Genomic DNA, 22556 nt, shown 5'->3' on the forward strand with positions numbered 1-22556 from the left:
GCGCGGGGCCGGGCAGCGCCAGCTGGCGCGGCGCGCGGGAGGGGGCCTGCAGCGCCCGCGCTGGCCGCCAGGGGCGCAGCCACCCCCCCCCCCTTGCGCTCGGAGCGGCCTGGGTCGCTGCCCGGCCTCCGCCAGTTGCCTAGCGACAGGCGTCCACAAGCGGGACTGCCCCGCCCGCTGCTCGCCGTTCCCTCTTCTCATTGGCCACGTGCCCTGCCCGTCCCGCCCGGGGGTTGTCCGGCTCCCGCGGGACCAGCGGCTTGAGAGTCCATCGTTGGGTGCAGGGGCTGCGGCAGGTGAGGAGCCCCGCCCCCTGCCCGCGCCGGCCCCGCCCCCTCAGGCCCGCTCCCCCCTCCAGGCCCTGGAGCCGCCCCCAAGCCAGCCCCCCTGTTCCCCCGCCCCCCGAGCCAGCCCCCCTGTGCCCCCAATCCCTGAGCCAGCCCCCCTGTTCCCTGCCCCCCGAGCCAGCCCCCCTGTGCCCCCAATCCCTGAGCCAGCCCCCCTGTTCCCTGCCCCCCGAGCCAGCCCCCCTGTTCCCCCGCCCCCCGAGCCAGCCCCCCTGTGCCCCCAATCCCTGAGCCAGCCCCCCTGTTCCCCGCCCCCCGAGCCAGCCCCCCTGTGCCCTCAATCCCTGAGCCAGCCCCCCTGTTCCCCACCCCCCGAGCCAGCCCCCCTGTGCCCTCAATCCCTGAGCCAGCCCCCCTGTTCCCCACCCCCCGAGCCAGCCCCCCTGTGCCCCCAATCCCTGAGCCAGCCCCCCTGTTCCCCGCCCCCCGAGCCAGCCCCCCTGTGCCCTCAATCCCTGAGCCAGCCCCCCTGTTCCCCACCCCCCGAGCCAGCCCCCCTGTGCCCCCAATCCCTGAGCCAGCCCCCCTGTTCCCCCGCCCCCCGAGCCAGCCCCCCTGTGCCCCCAATCCCTGAGCCAGCCCCCCTGTGCCCCCGCCCCCCGAGCCAGCCCCCCTGTGCCCCCAATCCCTGAGCCAGCCCCCCTGTCCCCGCCCCCCGAGCCAGCCCCCCTGTGCCCCCAATCCCTGAGCCAGCCCCCCTGTTCCCCGCCCCCCGAGCCAGCCCCCCTGTGCCCCCAATCCCTGAGCCAGCCCCCCTGTTCCCCGCCCCCCGAGCCAGCCCCCCTGTGCCCTCAATTCCTGAGCCAGCCCCCCTGTTCCCCGCCCCCCGAGCCAGCCCCCCTGTGCCCCCAATCCCTGAGCCAGCCCCCCTGTTCCCCCGCCCCCCGAGCCAGCCCCCCTGTGCCCCCGCCCCCCGAGCCAGCCCCCCTGTTCCCCGCCCCCCGAGCCAGCCCCTCTGTGCCCCCGCCCCCCGAGCCAGCCCCCCTGTTCCCCGCCCCCCGAGCCAGCCCCCCTGTGCCCCCGCCCCCCGAGCCAGCCCCCCTGTTCCCCGCCCCCCGAGCCAGCCCCCCTGTGCCCCCGCCCCCCGAGCCAGCCCCCCTGTTCCCTGCCCCCCAAGCCAGCCCCCTTGTGCCCCCAATCCCTGAGCCAGCCCCCCTGTTCCCCCGCCCCCCGAGCCAGCCCCCCTGTGCCCCCAATCCCTGAGCCAGCCCCCCTGTTCCCCCGCCCCCCGAGCCAGCCCCCCTGTGCCCCCAATCCCTGAGCCAGCCCCCCTGTTCCCCCGCCCCCCGAGCCAGCCCCCCTGTGCCCTCAATCCCTGAGCCAGCCCCCCTGTTCCCTGCCCCCCGAGCCAGCCCCCCTGTTCCCCCGCCCCCCGAGCCAGCCCCCCTGTGCCCCCAATCCCTGAGCCAGCCCCCCTGTTCCCCGCCCCCCGAGCCAGCCCCCCTGTGCCCCCAATCCCTGAGCCAGCCCCCCTGTTCCCCGCCCCCCGAGCCAGCCCCCCTGTGCCCTCAATCCCTGAGCCAGCCCCCCTGTTCCCCGCCCCCCGAGCCAGCCCCCCTGTGCCCCCAATCCCTGAGCCAGCCCCCCTGTTCCCCCGCCCCCCGAGCCAGCCCCCCTGTGCCCCCAATCCCTGAGCCAGCCCCCCTGTGCCCCCGCCCCCCGAGCCAGCCCCCCTGTGCCTCCAATCCCTGAGCCAGCCCCCCTGTCCCCGCCCCCCGAGCCAGCCCCCCTGTGCCCCCAATCCCTGAGCCAGCCCCCCTGTTCCCCGCCCCCCGAGCCAGCCCCCCTGTGCCCCCAATCCCTGAGCCAGCCCCCCTGTTCCCCGCCCCCCGAGCCAGCCCCCCTGTGCCCTCAATCCCTGAGCCAGCCCCCCTGTTCCCCGCCCCCCGAGCCAGCCCCCCTGTGCCCCCAATCCCTGAGCCAGCCCCCCTGTTCCCCCGCCCCCCGAGCCAGCCCCCCTGTGCCCCCGCCCCCCGAGCCAGCCCCCCTTTTCCCCGCCCCCCGAGCCAGCCCCCCTGTGCCCCCGCCCCCCGAGCCAGCCCCCCTGTTCCCCGCCCCCCGAGCCAGCCCCCCTGTGCCCCCGCCCCCCGAGCCAGCCCCCCTGTTCCCTGCCCCCCGAGCCAGCCCCCTTGTGCCCCCAATCCCTGAGCCAGCCCCCCTGTTCCCCCGCCCCCCGAGCCAGCCCCCCTGTGCCCCCAATCCCTGAGCCAGCCCCCCTGTTCCCCCGCCCCCCGAGCCAGCCCCCCTGTGCCCCCAATCCCTGAGCCAGCCCCCCTGTTCCCCCGCCCCCCGAGCCAGCCCCCCTGTGCCCTCAATCCCTGAGCCAGCCCCCCTGTTCCCCCGCCCCCCGAGCCAGCCCCCCTGTGCCCTCAATCCCTGAGCCAGCCCCCCTGTTCCCCGCCCCCCGAGCCAGCCCCCCTGTGCCCCCAATCCCTGAGCCAGCCCCCCTGCTCCCCCGCCCCCCGAGCCAGCCCCCCTGTGCCCCCAATCCCTGAGCCAGCCCCCCTGTTCCCCCGCCCCCCGAGCCAGCCCCCCTGTGCCCCCAATCCCTGAGCCAGCCCCCCTGTTCCCCCGCCCCCCGAGCCAGCCCCCCTGTGCCCCCAATCCCTGAGCCAGCCCCCCTGTTCCCCCGCCCCCCGAGCCAGCCCCCCTGTGCCCCCAATCCCTGAGCCAGCCCCCCTGTTCCCCCGCCCCCCGAGCCAGCCCCCCCGTGCCCTCAATCCCTGAGCCAGCCCCCCTGTTCCCCCGCCCCCCGAGCCAGCCCCCCTGTGCCCCCAATCCCTGAGCCAGCCCCCCTGTTCCCCCGCCCCCCGAGCCAGCCCCCCTGTGCCCTCAATCCCTGAGCCAGCCCCCCTGTTCCCCCGCCCCCCGAGCCAGCCCCCCTGTGCCCTCAATCCGTGAGCCAGCCCCCCTGTTCCCCCGCCCCCCGAGCCAGCCCCCCTGTGCCCTCAATCCCTGAGCCAGCCCCCCTGTTCCCCCGCCCCCCGAGCCAGCCCCCCTGTGCCCTCAATCCCTGAGCCAGCCCCCGTGTTCCCCCGCCCCCCGAGCCAGCCCCCCGTGCCCTCAATCCCTGAGCCAGCCCCCCTGTTCCCCCGCCCCCCAAGCCAGCCCCCTTGTGCCCCCAATCCCTGAGCCAGCCCCCCTGTTCCCCCGCCCCCCGAGCCAGCCCCCCGTGCCCTCAATCCCTGAGCCAGCCCCCCTGTTCCCCCGCCCCCCAAGCCAGCCCCCCTGTACCCCCAGCCACCTGCTTCCCCGCCCCCTGTACCCCCAGCGCCCCCAGCCACCTGTCCCTCTGCCCCCCAAGCCAACCTTCCTGTACCCCCAATCCCTGCTCCCCCGCCCCCAAGCCAGCCCCCTTTCCCTAATTAAACAGAATTTTGTGTTCTGGACAGGGTAAAACCCATTCCATTTCTGGGCAATCAGGCTCTTTTCCTCTGGGCACAAAATGATTAGCATTCCAATGAAGATAATTTAGACCAGCAGTTTCTAAACTTTTTGAGCTGAGTCCTTCAACTCAGAGGAAAATAGACGTCACTAGAGGGGATGGCCCATGAATTTGAGTCAGGGGGTGAAGATGGTGCTTCCTCCCCATGTCCTGCCACATGGAGCTGGTGTCACTGCTCTCGGACTGATCAGGAACACAAATGAGGAAATGTGTTTTTTACAAAAATTCTAGGACTTTTAACCTAGCAGGCTCCCTTTAATTTCCCCTCTCTCTATGTTGTGAAAGGCTGAGGTTGGCGAAACAACGTTAGAAAGATGAACTTGATGACAAAAGGCTTCAGTGAGCTCCAGGAATTGAGCAGCCGAAGGCAACAGATGCCGGTATGGAAGCTTCCCAGCGGTAGATCTACACTGAGTAAATCGGCTCAAGCCATCAGATGCTACTATGAGAACCAAGTACTTAATACGCTGCTATTTTAATCTCTTGCTAGACATGATAACATGGGATTTGATTGGGTAGCAAAGGGTTAGAAGGTGCTATACACTATACGCCTTCTGGTAAATACCGCACAGGTTGGCAGCTTGGGCAGCAGCTTCTTTCAGGCTTGAGCACCCAAGAAAGGAAGATCCCGTGAAGTTGAATGGATTCTGCACACTGCAGGACCAAATCATATGTCATTTGCTTACCCACAGAATATTGGTACTTCTTAGGGCAAGAGCAGCACACACCAATGGTAATATGCAGATCATGGCAATAAAGGGATGTTCATTCCCACTGTGCACTTGCAGTGCTCTGCTCATCTGCAAAGACTCTCCCTCCGATGATTAAAGTTGGCATTTCAAAAGGGGTTGGGCATGGGATCTGGGCATTAACTGCCTTGAAAATTGTAGCTGAAAATAAGTAGGAGAGAGGAATTTAAGCATTTGATGAACACTTTCTTAGGCCTCATCTACTCTCGCAAGGTACAGTGCAGTAAATCAGCTCCCAGTGCTGTAACTCGCCAGATCACACTGGCAAGGTGCCTGTCCCACAATGCCTGGTCTCACCTGTCCGGTCATCATTTCAAACTCTACTGCCCTGACCCAACTGAATAACCCTCAGATCTGCTGTTTACATTCTTTGGGAATGTGGAAAGTCCCCTTCCTGTTTGCTCAGTGATGCATTCTGTGTTCTCAGTGCATTTTACCGGGTGACCATGCCTGCTCTATGCTCCAGGTGATCGCCCACTTGGAGCAATGCTGAGGTGCTGGACCTCATCAGTGTTTTGGGGAGAGGAGGCTGTCCAGTCCCAGCTGCGCTACAGCCTAGGAATTGTGATATCTATGGGCAGATATCAAGATGCATGACCGAAAGGGACCCAGACAGGATGCTCTGTAGTGCAGTCAAAGAGAAGTTGCTGCGGAACACCTCTCCCAAGGCGCAGGAAGTAAATTGTTACTTTGGTGCTGGGCTCACAACCTGCTGGTTCTACAAAGAGCTGAACATGATACTTGGGGGTGATCCCACAACCACTGTGAAGACCCCTGTGGATACTCGTGGGGCTGTGCCAGCCAAGAGTGGGCTGAGCCAGGAGGAACAAATCGTGGCTGAGCATGCTGATGGGGAGGGAGACCCAGAGTCAGAGGATGACTGGGGGCCACAGAGATATGCAGTTGGGTGCTCTTTTCTACTCCCGAGGAGACTAGTCAGTCATGGCAGTTGGACTCTGGGGAAGTACAAACAGCAGAGGAATCTCCTAGTAAATGACTTTGATGTTGGGAATTGCTGACACCAGCAGGATGGTTGCAGAAAGCAGGCTAGGATTTGTGTGGTGCTTGTACTGACACACGCCTAGTTCGAGAGACAGAACAGGCTGTTGGACTCTTTCATTTCATGGTAACTGGCCTGAGAGATCTCCATGAAAGTCTCATGGAGAATCTGGACAATCCGCTGCTGCAAGGTAACAGTGGTGCCTCTGTGAAGCCAAAGTGCAACATTTTACAGAAGTAACCTTGGGATTCCGGCCTGCCTTGCTATCGCTGGCTGAATGGCTGCGCAGAATTCGAAAGCGGCCTCGAAAGTGTAAAGTGGACCTCCTGCGTGATGTTATGCTGCAGCCTGCTGCTGAAAAGAAAGACTTGAAGAAGAGGTGGGAAGAGAGACGAGGGAATGGAAGGAGAATGCAGAGCACCAGAGTGAAGCCAGTGAGTGGCTCTTAAGCATGATGGAGCGCCAAGCAAACACGCTCCAAGCACTGTAGATGGATCAGCTCTGCGCCCATCCTCTCCTGCAGCCTGTGTCCTGTAACGCTTTTCCATGCACCTCCATATCACCACCAACACAGTTTGGCCACCATCCTTTCTCCAGTTGGCACCCACTGCATTCCACATCTCCAGCCCTGCAGGCTCTGACCGGTACCCACTGCACTGACCCCAAACTCTGTCCAGTTTAGCCCAAAGCGAAAGGCTGCCTCTGGTACCCGGACATATACAAGTCTGTAAACATTCCAGGGCTGCCTGCGTGCCTCGTCTCCATCCGACGAAGTCCAGGTGTGTTCTGCTGTGTGTCTCCGTGCATCCATGCAGCGATTGGGTTTGGTCTCTGGTTGTTCAAATTCAGCCTCCAGGCACGAGCCTCAGTACTTCAGCCCTGAGTGTCGCTTTCATGCTTCCCATCACCAATATTATGGGGATGCAACATGTGGCTATAAGCACTGGAATGTTGTCATTGGCCAGGCCCAGCCTCCCATACAGATACCACCAGTGAGCCTTTAAACGATCAAAAGCCCCTGCCATGGTCATTCTGCACTTGCCCAGCCTATTGTTGAACCACTCCTTGCTGCAGTCAAAGTTCCCCGGTTCAATAAGGGGTAGGCAGGGTCGCCCAGGATCACCAGGCGTTTTGACTTCTCCCTCCGGTGACTGTCTGGTCTGGGAAGAAAATCCCTGCTTGCAGCTTCCTGAACAGGCCTGTGTATGAAAAGATGCATGCATCAAGCACCTCTCTGCACCAGCCTGCTTTATGTCTGTGATCCACAAGCATCTGGAATCCCAAGGAGAAATGCCCCTTCCAATTATCGTACTCTGAAGCTAGGGGGACTGGTGCCAGAACTGGAATACGTGCGCCATCACAATTAGGAAAGCCATTTGTGTAAAGCCAGCCACAGTGTCATGCAATGTTGCCCAGAGTCACTGTCTTTTTAAGCAGACTGCAATTAATGGCCTTGCACACTTCCATCAGCACAAGTCCAATGGCTGACTTGCCTATTCAAGCTGATTGGTACTGATCGGTCGTCATCGGGAGCAGCCAGCTTCCTCAGTGCAATTGCTGTGCACTTCTCCTACCTGCAGGACGGCTCTTGTTCTTGTGTCCTTGGCTGCAGGATGGGGAGTAAACTCATCAGACATGCCACGAGCGTGGCTTTTCTCATCCGAAAGCTCTGCAGCCACTTTGTCACCCCAGACTTGCCTGGCAACATGATCCCACCACTCAGCGCTTGCTTTCTGAGTCCCAAAGTGACGTTCCACAGTGGTCAGCATCTCCGTGAACCCCAGGAGCAATCCCATAATATAGATTTTGCGTGGGGCAATGTCAGACTCTTTTCCTCACTTAGCAGTTTAAGGAATGACTCAATTGCCATTCATGATGTGTCAGTGAGATCTATTAGCATTTTCTTCAAGAGTTCGGGATCCATTTCTGGAGACGGAGGAGGCAGATCACACAGCAAACAAGCGGTTGAAACGTGGTGCCAAATGGAGGTGGAAGCAAGGGAGTTGCCGGGATATGAAGCAATGCATCATGGGGCATTGGACAGGACTCAGGATGCCCCACAACCACCCCCCTCTGAATTCCCACAAGCCTCAGCATTGGAAGAGGAAGAGCTCCTCTGTGGGATAACTGCCCAGAATGCTCTGCTCCCAATGCCACTGCCAGTGTGATCATGCTACTGCGCTGGCTGCTGAGAGTATGAACACACAAAAAAGACATCTTGGCATTGGAAAAAGTTCAGAGAAGGGCAACTAAAATGATCTGGGGTTTGGAACAGGTCCCATATGAGGAGAGATTAAAGAGACTGGGACTTTTCAGCTTAGAAAAGAGGAAACAAAGAGGATATGAGAGATCTATAAAATCATGGCTGGTGTGGAAAAAGTGAATAAGAAAAACAACAACAATGAGCAGTCCAGTGGTGCCTTAGGGTGTGTCTAAACTACATGGCTCCGTCGACGGAGCCATGTAGATTTGTTTGTTCAGCAAAGGGAAATGAAGCCGCGATTTAAATAATTGCGGCTTCATTTAAATTTAAATGGCTGCCGTGCTGAGCCGACAAACAGCTGATCAGCTGTTTGTCAGCTCAGCGCGCTAGTCTGGACACTCCCGCGCCGACCTGAAAGCCTTTTATCGACCTCCCCGTTATTCCTCGTAGGATAAGGTTTACCGGGGAGGTCGATAAAGGGCTTTCATGTCAACAGGGGAGCGTCCAGACTAGCGCACTGAGCCAACAAACAGCTGATTGGCTGTTTGTCGGCTCAGCGCAGCAGCCATGTAAATTTAAATTAAGCTGCGATTATTTAAATCACGGCTTCATTTCCCTTTGCCGAACAAACAAATCTACATGGCTCTGTCGACGGAGCCATGTAATCTAGACGTACCCTTAGAGATTAACAATATATATAGTGTATCATGAGCTTTCATGGGCAAAACCCACTTCCTCAGATGAGTTTGAGAAATGGTTTTGCCCATGAAAGCTCATGATACTATATACTTTTGTTAGTCTCTAAGGTGCCACAGTACTACTCATTTTTAAAGTTACAAGCTAGCGTGGCTACGCCTCTGAGACAAGGAAAAGTTATTCACTTGTTCCCAGAACTAGGGCTTACCAAATGAAATTAATAGGTAGCAGGTTTAAAACAAGCACAACGAACTACTTCTGCACACAACACACAGTCAGCTTGTGGAACTCCTTGCCATAGGAAGTTGTGAGGACCAGGACTTCAACAGGGTTCAAAAACAAACTAGATAAATTCATGGGGGTTTGATCCAGCAATGGCTGTTAACCAGGCGGGTAGGGATGATGTCTCTAGCCTCTGTTGGTCAGAGGCTGGAAATGGATAACAGGGAAGGGATCACTTGATGATTCCCTGTTCTGTTCAATCCCTCTGGGGCACCTGGCATTGGCCACTGTCGGCAGACAGGACACTGGGCTAGTATGGCCATTCGTATGTTCTAACAGCGGTTTCCCTGCAGTGCTCTGTGAGCAGGGCTGTAACTGCCAGCACAGTCCATCTGCCAGCACAGTCCATCTTTTCCAGGGTCTGATCCTGCAGTGGACTAAGTGCTGCCTAAAACACGCTGAGCCCCCTCTACTCCCACCAACTTCAAAAGGGAGTTGAAGATACTCAGCTCTTTGCAGGTCAGGCTCGGATGGTGAGCTGCCTGTCAGGTGGGTTTTGTGGTTGTCACGTCATAGATCTTATTTACATCTCATTTCCTCCTATTTGCCAGGCTGATCTCAGACCTGCTGGCTTCTCCGAGTCTGAGTATGAACCTCAGGTGAAGGAATTACAGAGATCTTTTCTAATGCGCCCTGGGTGTCCTAGATTCAGTAACAAAGCAACTTCAACAACCAAGCTTGGTAAGACTCACAAAGGAGAACAGCAAACCCCAGCTACACTTTCCAGTCATGTAGTAAGCTATATCTCCCTCTTATATCCTGGGTAGTCCTGCTTAGAGCCTACACATTCCCCCCCTCCCCCCCCATTCATCAAATCGCGGGTAGCTAGAGTACTAATGAGTCCCTCAGCATGACTTTAACATGTAACATGGATCTTAGTCAGTGTGTATTTGCTGGCTGGGGCTTTGGAGTTGATCATGTATTGAAGCACTCGTTGCTCGGGTCCTTAACTCAAATTATTTTTTGTATTTCTTAATTTAAATCATTGCTCGGGGGTGGGGGTGGGGGAAGAGGAAAATCCCAGCCCTCTCTCACCACAACAGCCAGGGCAGGATGTGGAAGATGCAGGTGTCAGGGCAGGGGAATTGGGTGAGGGGGGATATAGGGCAGGGGATTGGGATTAGGGGGCTTAGGGTAGGGAGTGTGGCCACCAAGCAGCTCCCCAGGCCTGAGGTGGGGGCCATGCTGCCTGGATGGCGGCTCCCCATGCTGGCCAGGGCTGTGCTGCCTGGCAGCCTGAGCTCTGAGGTGTCAGCTTGGGTGCACTGAGGCTGCACAGGGGCTGTGGGTGCTCGCTCGGGCTCACCAGGGTACGGGCCTCGCTTTCCCACCCAATGTTGTCTGGCGTTGGGGCTGAGGCGAGGTTGGGGAAGTGGTTTGGGCTCCAGCTCTTATTGATGGAGGCCAAAACAGTAGGAGCGAGCCAACCATGCCCAATACCAGCACAGGAACCTTACTTCCCCCTGCCTCCTGCTGCCCTGATACGATTATAGCTGTCCCAGTCCTCATCTTTGACCCCTTGCTGCCCCCTGTGGTCATTATACCATATAACTGTCCCTGCCAGCAGCCCCATCCCTTTCCATGTTATGAAAAGCAATCACATTCCAGAAACATCCCATTGCCCTGGTCCAGCCAAACCCTGACCTTGCTTTAAGTTAGGATAAGAGGAAGCTGCCTACCGAATATGGTGGCCCTAGCTCTTACTGTTTAGGAGAGGTTCTTGAACAAACAGACTGACAGGTTCACTTGCTCATGGACAGACAAACTCTCAAATATATAGTAGATGTCTTCAATGCTACCACAAAGTTAAAAAAGAAAACCCTAGTTGGTAGCAAATGAAAAACTCAAAGGCAAGGGCCCAAGATCCAAGAAATTGGAGGCCAAGACACCCCCTCCGCACACACATAAAACCCCCAAACCTTCCTGCCTTCAGAGGGTCTCCAGGCCAGCTCCAGTCATCTATTGTTTTAGAAGGCAAGCAGGCTGGCTGTCTACCTTTCCCTTAGCCAGCACATCAGGGAAGGAGCCATTTAAGTTCAGAAAGCCCTTACTTCAGAGGGTTGAGTGAGAGTAACCAAACAGTAACCAAACACAATCAGAAAACAAAGTCTCTCAGGCTTAGGTCTGGTGACGAAGGAAAGGAGTAAATGGCATCACCAGCACCACTTCTGGTTCCTGCCCTCTCTCACTCAACTTCCTTTCCATATTTATATATAGCCCTAGGGCAGGGCAGGGTGCTTCTTGATTGCACCCGGCTGTTTAGGTTGTAAACTCCACACTGTCTCTTGAAAGGGTAGGTGCAGAGTAGGGATAGTCCCACTGAGAAGAGTTTTACCCCTATGTCATAGAATCCTAGAACTGGAAGGGACCTCAAGAGGTCATCAAGTCCTCACAGCAGGACCAAGCTCCATCTAGATCATCCCTGACAGGTGTCTGTCCAACCTGCTCTTAAATATCTCCAGATAGGGGCGGATATACGGCAGGGCGAACGGGGCGGCCACCCCGGGCCCCGCGCTTCAGAAAGCCCTGCGCATGCGCCGTGGCAAAGGGGGGGCCCCACGCAAGTATGTTGCCCGGGGCCCCGCAAAACCAACATCTGCCCCTGTCTCCAGACATGGAGATTCCACAACCTCCTTGAGCATTTCGTTACTGAACACAAGTCCCATTTTTCAGGCTAAGAAACCTCTGGGCTCATGCTGTGACAGTCTTATGCTGCACTGAGTTTCAGAACTAGTTTCTGGCTGACTTGGTGGTCCCTTTTAGCCTTAATTGCTATGACCGTGAAAAAAGACTTTTCCTTCCTCAGAAAGGGGAGACGACTCAGACCTCATCTCCTTTCATGCTATTGTGAATTTGTGTTAACATGCCTAGGTAAATCTAGCTGGATATTAAAAGTGATTGATTCCTCACATGCCTGAACTAGTGATGAAAAGTCCTGTGGCACCTTAGACTAACAGATTTATTGGAGCATAAGCTTTTGTGGGCAAAGACCCACTTCGTCAGATGCTCCAATAAATCTGTTAGTCTATAAGGTGCCACAGGACTTTTCGTCACTTTTGCAGATTCAGACGAACACAGCTACCCCTCTGATACTTGATACCTAAACTAGGAATTCAGCATAAATGTTTAATATTTAAATCAGGCTCTTGTTTTGCACAAAACCCACATTTTCCTCACTTCCCTGAAACTGGTAAGAGTTTCAACACTTTACATGACAGAAGGTACAAGCCAGAAAGTGCTGAGAATCTGAAATGTGTCAAATGGATTTTTTTCTTGACAAAAAAGAAAAACCACTTAGCAGTAACCAGGATTTTTTTTAAACACAGATGGGACTTTACTAAAGATCCCTAATAAGACCTATAATTTGAGTACCATTAGTCTGTCCTCCCAGCTCAACTTTGAAGAATGGGAAGCTGCCTTTCAGAACGTATCTCCAGCAGAATCAACCACCCAAGGTAAGAGGAAGACATTGACTGCATGTGTGTTTGGGAGGGGGCTGTTTTCCAGAAGGGTGAAAAACCCGCTGTGCAATTGCTGATTTTGCAAGGCAGTGCTATAAGAAATACTCATGGCCTTGCCTTGGTTGCACTATTTAACCACTTGGGCTGTGTCCAGACTCAGGGGTTTTTTCGGAAAAAGTAGCCTTTTTCCGAAAAAACTTCACCTGTGTCTAGACTGCAGCCGCGTTCTTTTGAAATTAAATCGAAAGAACGCAGCTTTTCTTTCGACGGCGGTAAACTTCATTTCACGAGGAAGAACGCTCTTTCGAAAGTGCTCTTTCGAAAGAAGGCGTTCTTGAATGTAAATAGGGCTTCTTCGAAAGAGAGCATCCAAACTCACTGGGTGCTTTCTTTCGAAAAAGTGGCTTGCTTTTTCGAAAGTTCAGCGTGCAGTCTAGACGCTCTCTTTCGAAAGAGGCTTGCAGTCTAGACATAGCCTTGGTGGCATGGCATGAGCTGCATGCTATATGTTCCACAGCACAACCACTCTGACCACCAGTCGGAGGGTTTTGCTGATTGAAGTTGTAGCCAACAGACATTTTGAACAAGACACAATTCCCTTTTGAAGCTACTTATTGTAGGCTGGGTCTCTTTTTCATTCAATATAGTAAACCAGCTTTTCTGGGGAGTTTTGTAAATGGTACCTTAAGTGGAACCCAAGGAGCTGTGGCTGTTAATAGAGATTTGTTGCCAGAAAAAATAAGTTGGAGAGAACAAATATGTTTTTTCCAATTCTCTGGTTGATACTTAGATCAATGCTCTTTCTGCTTTTAGCCTATTTCCCCCCAGCAGCTGGCCAGCTCCTACCCAGTAAAAGTCTCACTGGTCTCTCTAAATGGAAAAGTTTCACAGAAGGAGTAGGTCCAGATGAACATCGAATGGGATCCAGAGAGAGTAAACTCCCATGGTACATTGATGTAATCCGTGAGAAGGTGAGAAAACGTTACTATAATACTTCCAAAAGAAGAGACCAAGCACACAGTTCATTGCACAGTGATCCAGCTATAACATTAAGGGCATGATGTAAATTAAGTGAATAATATAATTGTACTTGGATGAATGAATTCATCAAAGGATCTCAAAGTTTTTTTCAAAACAATGTGAACTACAGGAAAGAAGGGGAAGCAGCTAGAGGGGAAGGGCAGTAAGTCCACATCAAAGCAAGCAAGAAAAGCTAGGTGTCCTGGCTCTAGACTAGATTAGGGACATTAAGGAGCGGTTATTTGGCTCATCGTGCGGTCGTTACACTTTGTATCGACTACATCCTTAGTAGATAAAGGGAGCCGCTCTGCAGAGCCGCAGTGAGACCCACCCACACTGCAGCTCTGCATTTAAAATGTAGTAAGAGCCGGGCGATCCCGGACCAGTGTGATCCAGGACTGCTCGGTCCTGGCTCACACCGGGTCAGCAGCCCCTGTTCGCAGCGGCCGGGGCTGGCTGAGGACAGGAGCTGCTGCCGAGCAGCCTCTGCCTGCGGCCAGCCTGGGCTGATGTGGACAGGGGCTGCCCAGCTCCCCACTGGGACCCCCACAAACAGGGGCTGCTGCCAAGCAGCCTCTGCCTGCAACAAGCCTCGGCCTGCCCCCACTGATAGAGGCAGTGTGGGGTGGGGCAGCGGCAGCATGGAGACAGTGCTGGCGGGAACCGGCTTTTAAGATGGCTCCTCGCAGCACCGGCTCCTGTTCCCCCCCCTCCCACTTGCTGCCGCTCATATAGAGGCAGCAGGGGAGGGGAAGCGAGTAGTTGAGTACTCGACTAGCCGATAAGCTTAGCCTCCTCAGGTAGTCAAGTACTCAGCTACTCGCTTACATCCCTAGACTAGATGCCATTACATTCCCTACAAATGGGCAGGTATTGAACTACCGTATTTCTTCCACTTGTATGCCACTCCTCCATCTTTTTCCTGCCCGCCAATATCCCATCAAACTTCAGATGCATCGTCTGAGCGGCCACTTTGCCTCTTCCTGTTCCCAGGAGCGATGCTTGCTGATGATGGGAGAGGAGATTAATCGTCTTTCCAGATGTGAGGCAGAATGTGTGAAGAAGGATGATGTGATCTCTGTCCTCAGGGAGGAGATAGAGACTCTCAAGAAGCATCTGAACATGCTCGGGAGGGACAGTGTCATCCCAGAGGAGGTGACTTGTGCTCATTTTCCCTGTAGATTTCACAGCGAGAGACAAAATATGAGCAGTGGTCACCGCTAGTGGAAAAGCTGCTGCCGACCCTGGTGGTCCCTTCTGTCTCTATGATCTAAGCAGAAAGGAGATTTCCTCCAACAGGCGCACACACCAGCCAAGCAACAAACCCAGCAGACTGAGGAAGTGATGCTCCAATAAAAGCTATTTAAGGCCCCCCTTGGGCTCGGAGTTCACAAGTAACACAGCGAGAGGGAAGAGCATTCTGGGTAATTATGTTCAGACGACACTCTCCACCAGCAACCTCGCTTCGAAGACGATGCTCATCGGAGAGCCACTGACTGTGCTGGTTGGAGTCAGAGAGGGCTCGGTGGTGCCTCATTTTCCAAACACAGTGTTCGCTTCCCCAGAAACATCGTGGAGGTCTGACACTAAGGGTATGTCTACACTGGCACCCACTTTCGAGAGAGGGATGCAAATGAAGATATTCAAAATTGCAAATGAAGCCGGGATTTAAATATCTCATGCTTCATTTGCATATTTGCATTATGGCGCTATTCCGAAATAGCACTACAGGCAGTCCCCGGGTTACGTACAAGATAGGGACTGTAGGTTTGTTCTTAAGTTGAATTTGTATGTAAGTCAGAACTGGTACATATTGTAGGGGAAACTCTAGCCAAACATTTCTCCAGAGCTCAGTTTTATTCTCCCACACCTCACTTCCCTCAGTCCTTTATTCTCAAGCTGAGGTGTCTGCTGAGAAAAGCCGCTCCGCGTTTCCCTGGTCTGCTGGGGGGAAGCAGCTAGTGCGGGGTTGCCTCACCCCGTTTGTAAGTAGGGATCCGATGTAAGTCGGATCCATGTAACCCGGGGACTGCCTGTATTTCGAAATAACAGACACTGTTAAGACGCAGTTATTTCAAGAGAAAACCCTTCTCTCTAAATAACTGATAAACCTCATTGTATGAGGAATAAGGGTTATTTCAAGAGAAGGGTTTTCTCTCAAAATAACCGCGTCTTAACAGCGTTTGTAATTTCGAAATAGCGCTATTTAGAAATGGTGCCATAATGCGAATATGCAAATGAAACATGGGATATTTAAATCCTGGCTTCATTTGCAATTTTGAATGTCTTCATTTGCATCCCTCTTTCGGAAGAGGGTGCCAGTGTAGACATACCCTAAGAATCCCTGACAAAGTGAGGTGTATTTGTGGTTAGTGCACTAAGCTCTTCCCTTTACATGGTGCAAGCGAGGGCTGTGAAAAGCAACTTCTACGTTTCACTTCCTAGGTAGTTTCCCTCACACTAAATTTTCCCTTGCAGAAAGACGTAGCCGCAGACCCGGTAGCTGATGACAGCAAGACGAAGATGCCCAGTGTAAGCAGCGCAGTGCAGGATGGCCTAGGACCAAGTGGCACTAAAGAAGATTTGAGAGAGGAGGTGGCATGCTTAAAATTAAAACTGATCTACTCTGATAAAATACTGGATTCCAGGATTGCCAGCCTGTCCAAGTCCCTGATGAAAGACCAGGAGGAACTACAGCAACTGGAAAAGGAGGTGAAAGAGGATCTGCATTAGCCAGATATGGCAAAATAAATTGACAATAGAATGAGGAGTCTATATAAGTCTTTGCTTTTCACATTACTACTAAGTGTGGCTGCTAGTGACTGCATCCTCTAGATTTCTCTCCCCTGTCACCTTTGGGTCGTTGATTTGTAGACATGGGAATGTGTGTACAGAAATCTAAAGCATTTAGAAACCTAATTATAAAGAATAATTAAGATTAACATCTCCAAACCAATTTCTGCTTTTGGTTAAGTCCGTGTACATGAAGGCACACCAGATTTACAAGTAGAACCGAAAGAAAAGTTTGTCCCTACTTTTCAGAGTGTGTGTGTTTTAGGAGTAGAGTTTTAAGATCTACAACAAGATTAATAGAACTTATTCCTCCTTCCTGGGTGCACTGTTGTAAAGATACTAGGGAAATTGTCTAACCACAGAAACTAGAGATCAGTGTGGACAGAACTTAAAATACATTAATCATGCTACTTGTGCAGAGGGAGCCTAGAAAGAAACATTTAGACTAGAACATCCAACCTCACAGACACAAACAGGAGCTCCAACATAGCACGTTTCAGAAGCTCATGGGTAAAAGAGCCAAATATTCAGAATCCTCTTCTCTTGCAGTAACCTGGAGACATGGCCTAGCTATGGGTCAAGTTCACTGTCAGTGGATTTGGTGTCTTTGCATTTGGACCAAATTAGGCAGGAGGCCCACTAATGAACTTCCAGCACTGGGCTTATGAGCTGTGCCTACAGGCGCATGATGCCCATAATTGTATGTTTTTAAGTATCTAGACATTGTAAGATCCCCAGAGGCTCTGGCACTGGACACAACAGACACAGATGCAACTCCAGAGCTAGACTCCTGCCCCCCCAAACTTTCTGCTCCAGAAAAGGAGCTTTATATGACCTATCTCTGCATAAGGCTGCATTTTGCTTTACCGTTCCAAATTCTTTCTGTCCTTTTGTCCTGACAGTATTCAGAAATGCAGCAAAAGGGCTTAAGACAAGAAGACATGGAAAAAGAGCTTCTCAGTGGTACCGAGATTGAGGAGGCTTCAGAAGAGGAGGAGAATGAGGCAGAGGCAGAAGAGAAAGCATCCCTGGTCAAGCTCAGAGAATTCCAGCAAATGAACCAAGAGCTCTGTAAAGAACTGGAGAAAGCAAAAACTGACTATGACATGGCCACAGGTACCAGGACTGACATAAGGGCTAGAGAGCACAGACTATCTGGCATTTTAGTGGCGAGATCCCAGACTTTGCCCCTGCCCTGTGAGCAGTTTGTGTAGTTCTGGGGAGCAAGACAAAGCGTTCTTGTGCCGCAGTTTCCTCTGTCTGGGAAGGATCTACATTAGCTCTTCACTGCACCTTCTGTTCCCTCTGAAGTTTTAAAAGTAGCTTCCCGACACCAGCAGCTACTTTAGAATTATTTTCCCTTGCAGTTGGCCTAGTAAAGATGCCCCTTATAAGAGAGGGCAGATTCTGCTTAACAGTGCTTGGTAAAGTTTGGACTGCTAAGCAATGTGGGTGCTAATCAAGAATGGCTTTTGAAATTAATAGGTAGCAGGTTTAAAACAAACAAAAGGAAGTTTTTCTTCACGCAGCGCACAGTCAACCTGTGGAACTCCTTGACGGAGGATATTGTGAAGGCCAGGACTTTAACAGGGTTCCAAAAAGAGCTAGATAAATTCATGGAGGTTAGGTCTATCAATGCTTATTAGCCAGGATGGGTAAAGAATGGTGTCCCGTGTCTCTGTTTGTCAGAGGCTGGAAATGGATGACAGGAGAGGGATCACTTGATGATTACTTGTTCTGTTCATGCCCTCTGGAGCATCTGACATTGGCCACTGTTGGCAGACAGGCTGCTGGGCTTGATGGACCTTTGGTCTGATGCAGTTCTGTTCTTACGAACAAGGAGTGCCCCAGTATAGCTAGCAGCACCATAGCTAAACATCCAGCTTCTGTCACTAGCCTGGAGGGAGCTTCTGCATATCAGATCATTTCTAAGCATTTTGACTCTTGCACAAGCGGGATTTGTCTGGTACAGGCAGTCCCCGGGTTACGTACAAGATAGGGACTGTAGGTTTGTTCTTAAGTTGAATTTGTACGTAAGTCGGAACTGGCGTCCAGATTCAGCCGCTGCTGAAACTGACCAGCAGCTGACTACAGGAAGCCCGAGGCAGACTTTCTCTGCCCCGGGCTTCCTGGAATCAGCCGCTGATCAGTTTCAACAGCAGCTGAATCTGGACGCCTGAGACAGAGCAGCTGGGGCGCTGCCGGGTAGGTCCCCGCAGCGCCGCACCTCAGCGCTGCGGGGACCAACCTGGCAGCACCCCAGCTGCTCTACCCCAAGTGTCCCCAAGTCAGCTGCTGCTGAAACTGATCAGCGGCTGATTCCAGGAAGCCTGGGGCAGAGAAAGTCTGCCTCGGGCTTCCTGTAGTCAGCCGCTGGTCAGTTTCAGCAGCGGCTGACTTGGGGACGCCTGGGGCAGAGGAGCTGGGGTGCTGCTGGGTTGGTCCAGTAGCGTCGCTCCTTGGCGCTACTGGACCAACCCACCAGCACCCCAGCTGCTCTGCCCCAGGCGTCCTGATTCAGCCGCTGCTGAAACTGACCAGCAGCGGCTGAATCAGGACGCTTGGGGCAGAGCAGCTGGGATGCTGTCGGGTTGGTCCAGTAGCGCCGCATCTGGTCCCGCCGCCCGGGTTCTCCGCGTCTCCCTGGTCTACTGGGGGGCCCCCAGCAGACCAGGGAGACGCGGAGCAAAGACGTGGAGAACCTGGGCGGCGGGACCGCGGCGCGTCTGGGCGGTCCCGCCGCCCGCGTCCTCCGGGGCGAGAAAAGCCCCGTTCGTAAGTACGGATCCGACATAAGTCGGATCCGCGTAACCCGGGGACTGCCTGTATTAAGAAATGGACCCTTCAAGTCAGTGATGCAATAAAGGATAAAGTATCATTCAGCAGCAGAGTTAGCCCATTGTACTTCCATAGTTACTGTAATTCTAAGATAACTGATCTCCACAGCCGGGTGACTTTTGGATTATGGAATAAAATGGCTGCCCCCATTTTCATCGCCCGGGGAGACTTCCTGAGGGCTTTGCCAGGGATTCAGTTGGTTCAAAACTTGACTCGGATTTTACAGGTGCCATCACTTCCTTGCAAAGGCAGCTGGCTTTCCAGGAGTCACAGCTGCGGACTGCTGAGTCTGACAAGGAAATTCTGCAGAAGGAGCTTAGAGAGCGGGGAAATCAGTTACAAGCCATGTCTGCCAAGGTATAGTCACGGAGCACAGCACAGCCTAGTGGCTACCACTGTGACACACTGGGAGCTTACTCAGTGAGAGTTGGTTTCCTTCTTTTTTAACAACTCAGGAAATATGATTCCAAGAGTGTTAACTGGAGCCTTTTCTCTCAGTTTTCCAGCCTTCGAGAAGAGCGGAAGCATGAAGAGATGATGGGAATGATAGAGAGAGAGAATTACAAACTCCGACAGGTGGCTCATTGGTGCTTAGTTACAGCAGCCAACACCCTAATTCTCCCTGCTGCGCCCCTCTTAGGTCTGGGCCTGTATAAATTAAACAAAACCAAACCCCTCTGAGAGCCTTTTGTGCTCTTCTCGGCCGTCCCTGCTCGCTGCCCAGCACTGGTGTTCTGTGTCTTCGCTCTAGTTAGTCTCAGTGCTCATCCCATCCATGGCCTCCCTCATTTTGCAGGGGAGTCTTTGCCATGAAAATCAGAGATGGGACAGGCCTGGCCTATTTTGTTTCTCAATATGCTTTATTGCTTAGCTTAATATTTCTAATGAGCCTGAATGGATGAGGAAGGGAACACATCTGTTTCATGGTTCTTAAACACTACAGGTAAACCTGGGGGAGGGGGACAACATCCCAAACCACTAACATGTCTGGGCACTGCCATATGCTGCTACTTGCCCACTGGGAAGCACAGAGGGGTTTGGAATAGCCGGGCAGAATCGCTAGCGAGCTGTGTCTGAATTAAGCAGCCGTCTCCTCCGTCCCTCCTGAACTGTGTTTCTCCTCAGGACACTGCAGAACAAGAAGCCAAGCTGGCCGAGCAAAACAAACTGATTGATGATTTGCAGGGCAAGATCAACAGGCTCCAGGCAGAGGTTCTGGTAGCCCAGCACCACATCCAGAAGCAGCTGCGTGAGCAAAGTGAGCTGCAGAGCCAAGTGGAGGCCTTGCAGCACGCTGAGCAGCAGGCCAAAGTCGCACTGGAGTGCACCAACGCCAGGGTAAAGGCGCCTCCTTCACTGTAGGCTTCTCTGAGGGGAAGACTCCGGCCAATGAGACCCAAGGCCCCAGATTAGTCAGAGCCATCTTTAGACACAATCATTGGGTGCCTGCACGGGGCTCCCTGGCCCTGTCTTCCTTCGCACCTCAGGCACCGAGGGGCTGGCAGTTAACAGTCCACTTGCGCCCCAACCTTTCCCTCACGGCTTGGGCTGCTGTGCTTGCCAGTGGCCCTTGTTGCAGTTATGGGTCTGATGGGACACTGAGAAAAGAGGCCCAGGGGTTTCAGAGCAGAATAGTTACCATGCCAAACTTCTAGGGTTGCCAGATGGTTTAACCAAAAATACCGACCCCCCCCCCCAACAAAAAACCTACTGGGGAAAAAATTCTGTTGAGGAAAAAAAGGGGGAGACCAAAGTTGTTAAGCAAAATAAATAAATAAATAAACAAACAAACTGCATGGCCCATTTAAGAAATGCGTTTGAGGCTTTTTGGCCCTAACAGGCTGCTGGCGGCCATCTGCCATCTTGCTTCCCTGTACCGGGCCGTGCAGCTCCCCTGCGGAACCTGGTAAGCAGCCAGAATTTTCTCCTCCTGGCTGGGAAAAAAATCAGAAAGGACCGGCCTTTTTAGGTGTCTGGTATTTTCTGATTTTTTTACCAGACAGGAGGAGAAAATACTGAACTGTCCGGGTCAATACCGGACACCTGGCAACCCTACAGACTTCTGATTTTTATCCCACAGCCTCCCAACCCTTCTGGGACCCTCCCCCCCCTCTCAAACAGCCATCATGGGAAGACATTTCTCATATTTAGTCTGAACGGGCCACATTCAGACCTGCTGCAGGTCAGATTTGCTTATCTTATGAATCCAGAGGCACATGTTGCCATTAGATGTCCATGTGGGTCTTCTTGTGAAGCCAGCTGGAACTCCACAGACCTGGCGCAGGGCAGAATTTCACAGAAACAAGCGTTCAGTCTTGCCTTTCGCTGATGTCCAGGGGACAGTCAGAGACACCGCAGCCTGTCGAATGCCAGCTGTCATACCAACCCCCTCGCTGACTTAGTTTCAAAGCAGAGCTTACTGCAAATTCCCCCTCTAGCGAGAGAAGGTCTTTGCTTATAGACAGGATCCGTCTTTACTTGGAGGAAACCTGTTTAACGCTTCAGCTTACACTAAGGTTGGGTTTTTTTCTCTCTTTTTAAAATCAAAGTTTGAAAGATTTCGATGCAAAATCATTCAGGCCACATACAGCGCTGCTGGTATCAAATCCCCCCAAGCCGAAATTAGCGATGAGGAGGCTCTGGAGACCATGCAGGTATGTGATTCAGTGTGGAATGATGCTTCTGCTTGGACCCCCGAGCTGGGGACCCAGCAGAGAGGCAAGGGGAGAAGAAAAAGCTTAATGATCCTGTCACCGCCATGGCTAATGCTGGATTCTCCTGTGAATGTGTCTGATTTCCAGAGAATAATTAGTGACCGGGTGGATTTTCATTCACTGCTGAAACAGAAGGGTGTGAAGGTCCCGCCTCTCTTCACTGAGACGGCAAGTTTGCCACCTCCTAACTCTAAGAAAAAGAGCCCTGTGAAATAGGGTATTGCATGTTGAGAGCAGACCCCTGCAGCTGAGCCAGCCTCCGACAGGCGCTTTCTCCCCGGACTCTTCCCCGGTTGCGATGTGGTTTGTTCTCAAGTGTTTGTTTTTACTGACAAATTAAACAATTGAATTTAACTTCAGCTGGGTCCTGCTAAGCCAGCTGGTCTTTAGTCTGCACTGTTGTCTCATAGCTGGACTTGGGGGCTGGAATCAGGGCTCAACTGGCCAGAAATCACTTACTCGGGTTTCCCATCATCTCCACTGCAGGCAGGAGTTATGAGAGTTAAGGGGAGACTGCGAAGTGCTTGGAGGTTCTTGGATAAAAGGAGCTGGAAAGTGAAAGTTACCAAGTGTAGGGGGTGCATCACCTGCTTTGGCAAGGCTATCCCATTGCTGCTCATTGTCCTCCTTTCCTCTGCATGAAGCGGCATAATCATGGGATCACCAAACGTCTCTGACCTGAAACAAGCAGGTCTTCCAGATTTGCCAAATTCCAGCATGTAAATCCGGTCATCTCGGGCAAATTGCAGTCCTATGCTGGCCACCTCCTTCAGTGGCCAGGAAGGTAAAGGGGACCCAGGTCCAGAGATCCTCGGGCAGCAGTCGCTACTGCCTTCCTCCATTCCCCTCTGTTGCCTGCTTCCCCATAGCTCTTGCAGCTTTATGGCCCAGTCTGGCTGTTATCAGGCTGGAGCTCCCTCTAGCTCCCTGGACTCTGCCCAGCACTGGTCTGGTCTGGTCTAGTCTTGCTGATCCCTAAGGGTGTGTCTACACTGCACCATAGCTCAC

The 22556-nt window shown here is 53.7% G+C and overlaps 1 protein-coding gene across 3 annotated transcripts; it reads left to right on the forward strand.

Annotated features, from left to right (window-relative positions):
- The first annotated feature begins 157 nt into the window (after positions 1-157).
- Positions 158-21907, forward strand: CCDC27 (coiled-coil domain containing 27). Of its 3 annotated transcripts, none has more exons than XM_075906370.1 (13): positions 158-296; positions 4078-4247; positions 9274-9403; positions 12049-12177; positions 12997-13154; positions 14197-14358; positions 15682-15915; positions 16899-17112; positions 19061-19191; positions 19333-19410; positions 19960-20172; positions 21384-21488; positions 21636-21907. In XM_075906370.1, the coding sequence occupies exons 2-13, from the start codon at positions 4107-4109 to the stop codon at positions 21762-21764; spliced, it is 1824 nt and encodes a 607-aa protein (XP_075762485.1). In that variant the 5' UTR covers positions 158-296; positions 4078-4106; the 3' UTR covers positions 21765-21907. The 3 variants fall into 3 exon arrangements, with proteins under 3 accessions (XP_075762485.1, XP_075762486.1, XP_075762487.1); XM_075906371.1 differs by having other exon boundaries at positions 20020-20172; XM_075906372.1 differs by having other exon boundaries at positions 4078-4172.
- Positions 21908-22556: the final 649 nt, after the last annotated feature.

Source organism: Pelodiscus sinensis, chromosome 23 (genome assembly GCF_049634645.1).
Source record: "Pelodiscus sinensis isolate JC-2024 chromosome 23, ASM4963464v1, whole genome shotgun sequence".
NCBI classification, from domain to species: domain Eukaryota; kingdom Metazoa; phylum Chordata; order Testudines; family Trionychidae; genus Pelodiscus; species Pelodiscus sinensis.